The sequence below is a fragment of the Staurois parvus genome, unplaced genomic scaffold (genome assembly GCF_062004578.1).
Source record: "Staurois parvus isolate SC_StPar_1 unplaced genomic scaffold, SC_StPar_1.0 ptg000287l, whole genome shotgun sequence".
In the NCBI taxonomy this organism is placed as follows: Eukaryota; Metazoa; Chordata; class Amphibia; order Anura; family Ranidae; genus Staurois; species Staurois parvus.
This window is the reverse complement of record NW_028318083.1, coordinates 9,921,950-9,934,939: the sequence shown is the minus strand read 5'-3', so window position 1 is coordinate 9,934,939 and position 12,990 is coordinate 9,921,950. Positions and strand designations below refer to the sequence as shown.

Below are 12,990 nucleotides of genomic sequence, written 5' to 3'. Positions count from 1 at the left end.
AAACTGGAGAATAATATGAATGCAGTGAGCTTCAAAAAAGATGGGGACGAAGAGGGAGGTGTAGGATGGAACATGAAAAGTGCTTTGTGGAGATATCCAACTGCACCTCCCTCTTTCCACAGGTCTAGGTGAGTGAGTTCAGTGGGAGCCACCATAGGAGAGGGCAGCTGGAGAGGCAGAGTTAGGTGGCTGAAACCAGGTTTAAGTAATGGCAAATATGTTAAACGAATTACAAATAAAAAGGCAATGGACTGAGGTGAGCTTGTTACAGACATTGTGAGCATTCTAGAGGGCACATAAGTAGGGGTTCTGGTTCTTGGAAGCAGGGGAATAGAAACTGGATTGTTGATGGTGCTGGTGCCAGAGGAAGAATTGTGCTTTGTGTGGGGGTGAAAGTTTAGTGGTAAGGGGCCAGAATTGGGAAGAGTGTCCACAGAAGGCAGTCGAAGCAGGAGGGTGAGTGAGTTAAGATCAGGGCGAGATTTATATGAGCGCATATGCCCCATGGTCTTTGCGTTTGCCAGCATGTGGGTTCAGTATTAGGAGGCGGTGGTGAGTGCAACAGGATAAGGGCATATGTTAAGTTCATATACAGTCATGGAAAAACAAAGTAGACCTTATGGAAATTGTTGACTTTTACAGCATATTTGAACAGGGAAATATAGATCTTTATTCAAATAGTGCTGACAGATAAACGTGATACACTCGAATAAGAACACAATAAAAATGTGCTTTTTTTTTTTAATTATTATTCAACAAAAATGTAAATAGATGTAATGATATACTGTGGAAAAAGTAAGTACACCCTTGGTGTCAAAAGATGGTATTGCCCCTGTAGCAGAAATTACTTCTTGTAGGCATTTTGTATAACTGCCCACCATCTCTGGTGGCAATTTTTTACGACTTTTCCATGCAAAAATCTTTCATTTGTAAGATGTTTGCGGGTTTCCGTGCATGCACTGCTAGTTTCAAAATCCCCTTACAAAATTTCAATGGTTATCAAATCAGGGCTTTGACTAAGTCAGTCCATAACCTACTATTTCTTCTTTTTAATCTATTCCTTGGTGAATTTGTTACTTTGTTTTGGGTTATGTTGAAACTCTTTACCAATATAACTTCAGCTTTTGCACAGATGACCTTCCACTATCATCAAGCTTACTTTGATAGGATGTATAGTTGACTGTATCGATGGCTGCAAGTTGTTCAGGCCCTAAAGCAGCATAGCAAACCCAAACCACTAGATTTTCACCACCATGCCTCACAGTTGTTTTAAAGTTCTTCTCTCAAAGAAATCTTGTCTTTGGTTTGCAGGAAACATGTCTGTTACACTCTCTTTGATCATTCCTCAGCACGTTGTTCCAAAAGGCCTGGCCTTTGCACATATTTTCAATGGCAAACTAATCTTGTTCTAATTGCTTTCTTAGCACGCCTTTCATTCAGGGTAAATTTGATGAAATCTTCTGATTGTAGATGCATGCACTTTGACCATTGCAAGCGTAAGGGAGGCTATAGATTATGAAATTTTCTTTCCTTCCACCATTCTACACAGTTAGTGTTGATAGGGGAATCCCTCCCACAGCGCTATTGTGTTCTGCTGGTGGGGAGCCTTCCTTGCTGGCAGAACACAAAGATCACTGCAGGCTGCTATAGCCACCAGCACTAGTTGTTCAGGGAAAAAACCAACAGGCTGGTTGTACACAAGTCAATCGATGGAATCGAATTGTGTACAACCAAGGCACCCATACATGGATTGAAAAATTTTCCCTGCTGAACCAGCCGAATTTCAATCCTTGTATGGCTGGCTTTACCGGAGCATGACACAATTAAATTTTCGTTTTTCTGGAGACTTCTTTTACAATCAGAGCTGAATTTGCTTGGCTAGCCAGTCCTGAGCAAATTAGCAGTTGATTGAAATGTATGGCTTTCATAAATTATTTTGCTTAGTGGAATGATTGATTTCAAAGCATTTGGCAATCTTGTGAATGCCTCTGAGTCTGAGGATTCAGAATCTTTCTTTCTGGTGTTAGATTGTTCTACTGATCTTGGTATGACTGACACCACGCATGTCAATAGAAAAGAGAATACCAGACCCTAGATGTCTGAAGTTGAAAGAAGACAGGTTCCTCCTGCATAATCCGTAAGCTGGTTCTAATTATTGGCACACCTAATTTGGAACACCACATTCTACTTTCATGGATTTGAAGTGGTGGTACATATAGATGTTTGCTTACTTTTACATTTGACAAATCTGCATTTTTTTTTTTTATTTATAATCATAATAAGAAATACATCATGTCCAGTTTATGCATAAAGTATATGCATCAAGTATTTTATGCATCAGATATATCACAATTATCTGTAGACACTATCTGAATCAAGATTCAATGTTTGCCTGTTCAGATATCTTGAAAAGATTAACAATTTTTATGGGGTATACAGAAGAGAGGTAAAGAAATTTGAAAAGATGGGGCACTAATATGATAAGGGAAGGTAGAAGAAGCCTAATACAGGGTGGAGAGAATAAAGAGCAGTTGGGAAAATACAGATTCACTTAGTCTGTCTGGAGTGCAGAACTGTTCTTTGTAGAAACGTTGTTATTTCTACCTTAGTTGAACTGCTGAGTTAAACTGAATTATACTTACGCAAAAATTATATGTGGTCAGAAATTTTGATGACTCCCTGACAGAATGCTTTCCTCTATGAGGAATTCTTAAATGGGGATGAATTTGTCAATCAGTTAAGAACTGATAGCACACATGGCAGGGTAGATAATGTTTATGGGCACTTAAGGCCCTTTTCACATGGGCCATATCCCACCCACTGGGTGGATGACAGGACACGGCCCACTCTGCTCTATGGGCAGTTAGATGTAAACAGACTGGCTTTACATCCCCTTCCATTTGTTTTTGCCAGATCGGATCAGGTTGGATGTAGGCAGGTGTAAATGGACACAAATCCGTTTACATCTGCCACTCCATACAGGAGAATGGAGGTTTCTGTTGGATTCGCCTGAAAAAAGAATAGGCGGACCCAATCTAATCACTTGTTTAAAAGGGGCCTAACAGTCAACATTCATCTATTGAGTAAGTGAAAAAATCTGAGATTGAAGTGGCTGTTTAACTAAAATTCATTCTCTTCTATCGCTCTATAATGTCCTCTCACTCTGTCACCTTTGTTTTCTCTTTTAGTATTTTGCCCTACAATATCTCATTTGCTTTTCTCTTACTTTTTTTTTAATGACACAGGATAATTGCATTTTCTTGTGTCGTGAGCTGTGATGGTTACACTTGTTGAAGATTTGATGGTAGTTAACCGCTTTACCGCCGTTCAGAAATACTGCTACAGGGTGGCAGGGGTGCGCAAAATCTCCAACACACACACAAGTGATTTTGCATTTCCAGGTAGGGGACGCACGCGAGTCGCCATTAGCGGCCTCAGCTGTCAATCACCGGGTTCCGGATGATTACTTGCCGGCACCCGGTGATCGCCGATTAATACCGACGGGAGAACTGTATGTAAACAATACAGTTCTCTCCACTGTCAGCTCCAGCACACTGCTATGCAGAGCCATACAAGGCAGTGTGCTTACAGTGGAAAGCACAGACACAGTCCCATAGTAAAACACACAGCACACAGTTAACCCTTTGATTGCCCCAGATGTTAACCCCTTCCTGCCCAGTGTCATTAGTACAGTGTCAGTTCCCCCCAGTGTCAGAATGCCTGCCACAGTCCTGCTATAAGTCGCTGATTGCTGCCATTACTAATAATAAAAAAAAAAAAGAAACAAATTCCACTATATATACCATCATTTGTAAACACTATAACTTTTATGTAAACCAATTAATTTACATGTATTGGGATTTTTTTTTTTTTTTTGCAAAGACTTGTAGCAGAATACATTTTACCCTAAATTTATGACGAAACTTGATTTTTTTTAAAAAAAATGTATTCGACATGTTTAATAGCAAAAAGTAAAAAATTTTTTTTTTTTCTCAAAATTGTTGGTCTTTTTTTGTTTATAGCGCAAAAATAAAAAACCGCACAGACAATCAAATATCACCAAAAGAAAGCTATATTTGTGGGGGGAAAAAGGGCGTAAATTTCATTTGGGTGCAGTGTTGCATGACCGCACAATTTTCAGTTAAAGTAACGCAGCGCCGTAATGCAAAAAATGACCGGGTCAGGAAAGGGGTAAATCCTCTGGAGGGCGAGTCCTTAAGCTGAACTCCAGATAAACGGCAGTTGAAATACATAAATGGAAGATTTTTTTACCTGCCAAAAGAATTTTGTATTTGGTACGGTCACTTTATGATCAAGGCATTCTTGCCAGAAAGCATAGTGAGATCCTTGCCCCTCAACTTAAGTGCCAAACTGGTCAAAAAAACATACCCAAGCCTACTGATTGGACACACAGGGAGCAACAGCATAGTGGTGAAGTCATGCCTTTCTACTATGCTTTGCTGAATCTTTTCCTTCCTCTTGTTAGCATGTTTCCTGTGTGCATGTGCACTGCAGCAGGACTGAACTGGCTTCTAGTACTGCCCCAACCTCACCCAGTCTGTGGTTGATGTTTAGGGGATTGCAGCAGGTTTATAACAAAATTAAACGGGAAACATATGTACTACCTACATTTAATTGCTTTAGGCAAGAAATAACAGTGTAATTAATTAATTGGTGCCTGGAGTTCATCTGTAAGCTGTTTCAGAGTTCATATATTTTAGTTATAAATCAGTCATACACTGTGATATTCTGAAATGTAATTAGTGTATTTCCTTTATTCTTATTTCAGAAAAATTATGAAGAAAGTAACCATGGAACCACCAGACAGACTGGCAAATCTGCAAGCTCTGTGGGATAGCCAGACAGTGACAGAAGTCGGCCCATGTGGTATGCAACAAACACAGCAATTAACAACTACTGAACAAATTAATTGTCAACAAAGATTGAAATTACAATAGAGCCAAACAGTAACGCATAGCAGCAAGGCAGGCGGCACTATGATGAACCTTCGCAGTAATACATAATAATACATCTTATTTTTATTTTTCACTAGGTGGTTTTTCACAAATGTATGCTTGTGTCTGTGATTGGCTCGGGATGCCCTACAGAGAAGAAGTACAGTGGGTACGTGCCTGATTATAATTTTCAAAGTCTGAAGTCTGTTTAATAAAATAGTTGTAACTTCAAGCTTGTTTAGGGCAAACAAAATCACTTTTTGTATTCAGTAGTTATAAATGCTAGTATTTTTTTTTAATATTAATGCATAGCTGTTGTTCTAAAGCCATAATGACTGTACTTGTGTCCTACAGTCACAATGCCCATGAACAGTAATTTCACTTTTTCACAGTGACCCTCCCTCTCTACCCACTTGGAAGAAAAATATATTTTTAAAAATATATATTTTTTAAATATATTCTTCAGATTTTTTTTTACATATAAAAAAATAATTTTAAAATATATTTTTACATATATTTGTAAATGCATTCCAAAAATGTAGATTTGTATGTTTTAAAGACATACAGTACATTTGAAATGTATTTTCAAAAATAGTTTTCATATATTTTGTAATAAATACGCATTTCAGCATGCAGTGTGTGTGTGTGTGTGTGTATATGTATGTATATATATATATATATATATATATATATATATTTAATTATTTATTATTATCTATTTATTTTATTTTTTTTAATATGGCCAAAATTGTAGCATTTCAAATATATATCAATATATTTGGGAAGAATATATTTCAAATATATTTTTCTTCCATATGGGTATACCTGTCTGTTCCACATTGGACAGAGCATACATATGATGAAAGAGTGATTATATCTTTTATTGCTAGGTTGAGAATATCCAAGTGTCCACATTGATATGTGTGTGCCATAATGGCTATATATCAGTGCAGTTGCAAGCATACGCTGACTGATATCCTGGTTTTTCTTCTTCCTAGCCAGTGAACCTTGCCTATATTTCTGTAGGTGCTGTTTTCTTTTCTTTTTCTTTCTCATTCCCATTACTGTCACTGAGTCTTAAGGAACCGGGGACCCACTGCACACTACTAAAATATTGGCAAACACATAAGTGTAAAACCACAGGTACAGCATGTATATTTTGCAGTTACATGAACCAGTTAGGATAATGAGTAGAGATTTTAGGACTTGATAGAGATTTTCATAAATCATTCTTAATGTGTGTTGTAAATAATCAGTGCAGCAATGAAAATACCATTTTTCCATTCTTCTGCACAGGATGTCGATACTATATACCTAACACAAGATACAAGGGAGCTGAATCTACAAGATTTTAGTCATCTGGATCATAGGTAATAACTGCCTTGTGTATGTCCTACGGCTGTTATTGTACTGCAACTTGCATAGTATACAGTAGTTTTTTCAACCTTTATCAGGGGTGTGACTGCAGACCAGGGGCCCCAGATGCCCCCCCCATCCAGCCGCAACCTCTCTACTAGGCATCTAGTGCCAAGTGTGACAATGTTACTGGCATTAATAATTCTTAGAGTAAGAACAGGAATCAGGAAAGTTTGTGCATAGCCAGTACATTACTAGGGATTAGTACTGTGGACAAAAGTTGCAAGGGAAGAGAAGTGCAGTGCTGTGGGGAACCTTTTTAAATTAGATAAATACATTACAGGTCAATCAAAACAAAAGGTATTCAATGTCTTACTGTTTTGTGAAGCCACAGCCTGGGTAGACAGCCTGTCCCCGGCCAGCAGCTGTGTAGTAGTATCTGTGGTCTGGCCCACCTTCTACTGCGTCAGACCTAAAGAGTAGCTTTGCAGTCAGCAAAGTTCATGTTCCCCAATGGCTCAGCAGGACGATAATAGTGTCCTTCTCGGCTGCATGCTGACAGGGGATAGACTTTTCTATTCTGGCTGTGGTTGCTTTCTGTTAAAAAAAAAAAAAAAAAAAAAAACGAACTGCTAAACATTGCACACCTTTTTGTTTTGATGCACCTGGAAAGTATTTAGCTGATATAAGCCTAACTGGGTTTTCATTTCCCAGCTGACTTCTCTGTCCTTATTAGCCTGCCAGTCTTTCAGTCTTGTATTCACCTCAGCAGACCCTTTTTAGGGTTATAAGATCTCGGGGACTTTGTGTAAAGATTTTTCTGGGGTGAAGCAGTCAAATGCTGGTATGATGTTTAGTATAGAGATGGTATAGTAGTAAGTTAAAAAAAAAAAAAAAAAACTTTAGTAGCGTTCATAACCATAACAATATTTTATATTATGAAATAATTGTTCGTGTTTTCTGCACACAAATACTCCATAACTTGAATGCAATTTATTTAATTTTTTTTTAAAACTACAAACCTCTGTTGTATTGACGCTCTAGAGTTTTTTTACAGCCCCAAAAAGAATGTGTTCAACATAGGGGACTAAAGTGTATAAATCAAATATTTTAATTATAAAGTACAAGACACAGGCAAGGTATTCATAGACTTCGGGGTATAGGCTCATGCCTTCAGGTGATTGGACACTGGGTGCCTCCCCGATAAACCTACCCCACTCTGTGAATCTTTAGTTTGGCGTTAGTGTCTCGAGACTCAAGATAGAGGCGATCTTCTTCATGATTTCAAAGCTTAGCTTTTTTTAAAATTTTTGTTTATTATTTTACCTTTTGGGTTCTTCGTTCAACTCCTCACTACCTTGTAATGCCACAAAAAGAGAGTGTATTCAGGTCGGTGTAACCTCCGTAAACCTTGGCCTGTAATGTTTGGGCACTGGTTTGCAAAATGCACTAGACCATATCTTGTCCCAGGGAGCATTTGTGCCAGTAGGCCTACAAGATCGATTCAAAGCATTTCACTATGCTAAAGCGTAGCGTAGGAATTCATCCTACTCTGGACTAAAAATCCTTTAACAATCTATCTTTTTAAATTCCAAAATTTTGCATGGAATCCTCAAGGTCAGTAATTTCCTCTTTGAGGGCCAGTTCACACCATAAGAACGCATTCCGGATACAGATTTGCTTACAGTTCACACCACACTCCATTCCGGTGCAGTCTTGTTGCAGTTTGCTATGTTCCAGTATAGTTCTGTGCAGAAAAAATGCAGCATGTTCTACTTTTTATCTGCATCGGAAACTGACTGGAACTGACTGCACTGGTGTGAGCTAGGGCTATTGAAATACATGGAAAACACTGTGCATGCTTTTTTGATACAGAAAAAAAATGAACTGGACTGCATCTAGTGTGAGTTAGTCCTGACATAAGAGGGAATACATGGCATTCATAGACAATCACTCAGTTTATCGCACTGTCCTTTGGCCTATCATCTACTCCCAGAGTATTCACAGGTCTGGTACATCTTTTTGCCCTTCTCACATCTCAGAGCATCAGGGTCACAGGTTATCTTATCAGCCTTCTCCTGAAGGATGCATCTCTCTCTTTTAGGTGTTGGCAAATGTCCACAGGACAATTCAGATGCTCCATTTGGATTATCATTTTCAAAAAAATCTGCTCTCTAGCCTTCTCCTCACCTAGAGTACTTGGGTCTGGTCCTGGGTAGATCCCAAGCAAAGGCTTGCCTTCCAGAAAAGAAAATTCTTTCTCTCAGAGTTCATGCTTGAGAATTGAGATCAGAGAAATATTCCACAATAAGATTCTCCATGAGATTTGTAAGCCTCATGGTAGCCACCTTCAAGGCTGTACCATTAGCCTGATTTCATTCAAGACCTCTCCAGCATAACATGTTGTCAACCTGGAACAAGCATGCTCCTTCTCTCAACCTTCCCATGCTCCTGTCTAGCCAAGAAAGGAATTCCCTAACTTGGTGGATCTCCAGTCCAGCTTTAACAATAGGGAAGTCTGTCCTTTCTCTGCAATACTCTTCCTTGTAAAAACTATTCTTCAATGTGTATCTCTCATTAATTGCAGCACGCTGGGCTTCTTCAGGCTCTTAATTTGGTGCTCTCTGCCCTTTAGAAACCACCCTTTGAATCCATCAGTGATTTTCCTTTAGGTGACCTCTCCTGAAAAGTAGCCTTTTTGGTTACTATCATGTCTGTCAGTTGTCTTAGTTGGCACCCTTTCATGTAAGGAGATGTTATTCATATTTTCCAAAGACAAAATTGTCTTACATCCAAGGCCATCCTTTCCCATGCTATTGTCCAGCCAAGAAAGGAATTTTCTAACTTGGTGGTTCTACAGCCCAGCTTTACCAAGGGGATATCAATATTCTACCTCAGTGAGGATATAGTCCTGCAATCCTTATGCCCTGCTCCAAAAGCATTCAAATCAAGTATCTCTTCATTGGCTGGACATAGTCAGAGTCTACCTCAACACCACTGCCACAAAAAATCCCAGTAACAATATGCCCGACACATTGACACGCCTCACTGGGATTTTTTTGTGGCATTGGCACAGTAAAAGCTTCTTTCTGGCAACTCGACCATTCAGCTCATGTTTGTTAAAGTATCAGCGTATTGTGCTCCTTGAAACAACCACACCATTTTTTTCCAGAGCAGCCTGTATTTCTCCTGAGGCTACTTGTGGGTTTTACTTTGTATCCAAACAATTTTTTTGGTAGTTGTGGACTACTTATACACAGACACTAACCTTTAATTGTTATTTTAACCTGTGTGTCTGTACCAAGGCCAAACAATCCAGGGTATGTGAACTTTTGATTAGGGCCATTTGGGTGATTTCTGTTATCATTATTTATGAATTATTTATTTTAAAAATCAGCCAAACAAATATGTGATAATACTGTAAATGGCTTCATATGATCACTATCCTATATATATATATATATATATAAATGTATATAAATGTTTTTTCTAGCTGTTTCACTTGAATAGAGCTTGTTTCACAGAACCTGATACCTTGACCTTTATTTATTTATTTTCTTTATTGGTTTGACATGACCTGCTGACTGAATATGAAATAAGAAATTGTGCATCTGATGCTGATCTTGTGTTTTGGAACTGAATACTGTGTTGGCTGATCACCAATTTCAAATCAACCATTGTGCTTAGTTTCTGTATAGTGGGTTTCTGGCCAATATAATTGTAGCATGTTATGCCAGCTAGCATCCTGCTTTATTAGTTTCTATTGAATCCACACTGCTTGCTCATAAATCTTGTCATTTCAGCAGGTTTACAGGGCTCTTCTAAACTGTTTTTCTTCCTCAAGAAAGCAGTTGCTTTGCCCTTATTACGCTGAATATAAGGATGTGATGCATTGCAGAGCAGTGGTAGTTTACGTTATTGGAATTTAAGCAGAGGTACCTTCTAGTGGACAGAACAGATTTTACCTGGTTTACCAAATGAAAAGAAAGCAAAACAGCAGGTTTTCCATCCAATAAAATAACAACTATAAAGCTTGCCAGAATAATTGTCATATGCATTATTTTAACTATTAGAAAGCAGCATTTTGACATAAAATGAGCAGCTTTTCAAGTCGCAGTATTTGACAGTAATAGAGTGATATTGTTTATTGGTCACTGCAACAGATGGCTGTTCAGTCATAAAGCACACCATTACTGGCAGCAGGGAAAGGGTGAAAATATGTGTCCCACACCTGGGAGTAAAAGGCGTTGTCAAGTCTTCAGCAGTGGATATGGGATCACAGTGAAGGTAGAAGCATGTGCCTTATTGTGCCTACTATAGTGCTCCTGTGTTAGTTTGCCTAGTATAGAATAGTTCAAATTTACAATCTTTTTTTGAAGTTTGGGTTAGTGTAGGGAAGAGTTTGCACCATTGTCTGGTTTTTATTTCTGCCTTTTTTCCCTGTTGGTGAGATTCACCTTCTCTGTTTGATCTGGTGACCCTTGTCATGCAGACAGAAAGTTATGAGAAATTCTAAATTGCACCCAGTTTATGCAGAGTGGAAACACCGAGTCCCTTTTTCTCTATGGGTGGTTGGGTGTAAACGGACCGGCTGTCTGTTTTACACCAGACTACCTCAAAGCCGATCCGCCTACATGTATCCTCTTCCGGACCGGATCTGATCAGAGGTGGGCAGGTGTAAATGAACACAAGTTCACTTACACCTTAGAGATGAATGAACTGCCCAATTAGGTCCTCCTGAAAAACTGACAGGTGTACTTGATTAGAATGCTTGTGTGAAAGGGTCCTAATAGTTACTTTCTAAGTCCTCAAGAACAAACAACTTACCCACTCAGCCATTTTAGTCCTTCAAACATCGACTAATGACACCAGTTCCTCAAATGTTTGCAGCATTGCAAGCATTCCTTTATTACTGGTTTGCCAGGCAGTTTTGACATTCTACAATTCTCCCCTAATCTTTGTCTGGAAGAGTAATCTTAACCAGTGGCTCCATACATACTGGAGTTGATTTACCAAAACTTTTTTTTTTGTCAAAGTGTAATTGAACAAGCTGAAGTTAGAAGCTGATTGGCTACCATGCACCGTTGAACCAGATTTAGCACTCTTCAGTTTTAGTAAATCAACCCCACTGTAATCCTACATTTGGTGAGGCTACTTTGTGATCGTATAGATTACAGTATACGTGCTTAGTGATGAATTCTTTTCTCTTTTTTAATTTTTTGATAATGGGATTTTAGACATCCAATATCATTTTAGTGAGATATCATTTTGATGGACATGTAAGTGTGAACACCTGTGAGGGGATCGATAAAATCAAATTTATATTGCCAACATTATTATTACAACATTGCATTCAAAGTCAGGAGAAATACCTTGTTTATGTAAACCTGTCATAGACCTTGGTAGCACAAATACCAAAGCAATTTATACTAATTAGCTTGTATGACATCCTAATTATATGTCTTGATAGTATATCAAGCTAACTGGATTCAAAAAGAATAACACTCCCTGAAGCATACTCTGATCAGGATGGGATATTTAAAAAGACATATATTTACTAATGAAAGGAACACATTTACATTTCATATTGGCAAGGTCAAAGTTCATCCACATCACTTTGCTAGGCAATAATCAGGAGATGAAAAGCTGTAGTGGCAATAAAATGAAATACTTGTGTAACAATCTTTATTAGGTGTGTTTAGCTTGTTTAGCCCATGCTTCAAAACATAGCTAATCTTGCATTTATGAACAGCTGATGTTGCAACTTCCACTTCCATTCAGTACAATGCAGTTTATTTCCATAGCTGTTATTAAATATGTTACAAGGGGTTTTCATGTTATTACAAGTTAAATTGCTCAGAGTGACCCTTAAACTTTCTAATGCAGTATTTAAATTAAGACAAAAAATAAAAATACAAGGTGGTATCAAAAAGTTTCGAGACTAGTTAGAACAAAGTGCAAACATGAAATTCTGTGTGAAACTAGGCAAATCTCTGAATCCACAATGTTGTCGAAACGGCAACCTTTGAGCTGAATCGTCATCTTTAGGAAGAGGGCATTTACGGGGGTTGAGCTCATAGAAGGTCTGCCTGATCTCTTGTCCTCTTCCAGTGATGTTCTTCTGCTCTTGAAGCATGCGTGCCACTCAAAACATCTAGAACAATTCATTTGCACCATCGCCGTAAACTTGTTGAATCATGTCAAACATCTCTGTGGCAGATTTACTCAGTTTCATTCAGAATTTCACCTTTGCTCTTTGTTCTAACTTGCTGTCCATGATGAAATAGCAGATGTGGTAACACATATGGTCAGAATAGCACAAGTTGCACAACTCCTGATGTACACAGGACGATGTCTTTTGGCACACTTGCTTATGAAGGTTGGTGCTCCCTGTGACTGTGCGTACAGCCTTGTGCTGTCATCTGTTGGCGTGCTACAAAACTAGTCTTGCAACTTTTTGATACCACCTTGTAGAATTCACTAAGTGTTGTGATTTCTGCTGGCTACCATATCTATTTAGATTCACTATGTAACTGACTCCAGAGTGTGACAACTTAACATTTAATGTAGATCCTGCACATCTAAACTATCTCTCACAATAATCTGGGTATAGATCACTGGTAGGTGAAAAGGGAAGGTGTGTGATAGACAGCAAGATGCTGTTTGAATTGCTGTGTAA

The 12,990-nt window shown here is 38.4% G+C and overlaps 1 protein-coding gene across 2 annotated transcripts in view; it reads left to right on the top strand.

Moving 5' to 3' along the window:
• CARMIL1 (capping protein regulator and myosin 1 linker 1) overlaps positions 1–12,990 on the top strand; it is a 401,711-nt gene that overhangs the window by 183,367 nt on the left and 205,354 nt on the right. For both annotated transcript variants that reach the window (XM_089682230.1, XM_089682229.1), the window contains exons 6-8: positions 4,790–4,887; positions 5,054–5,124; positions 6,252–6,325. In XM_089682230.1, the coding sequence (XP_089538356.1) occupies positions 4,790–4,887; positions 5,054–5,124; positions 6,252–6,325 (243 nt within the window). The remainder of the gene's footprint in view (positions 1–4,789; positions 4,888–5,053; positions 5,125–6,251; positions 6,326–12,990) is intronic.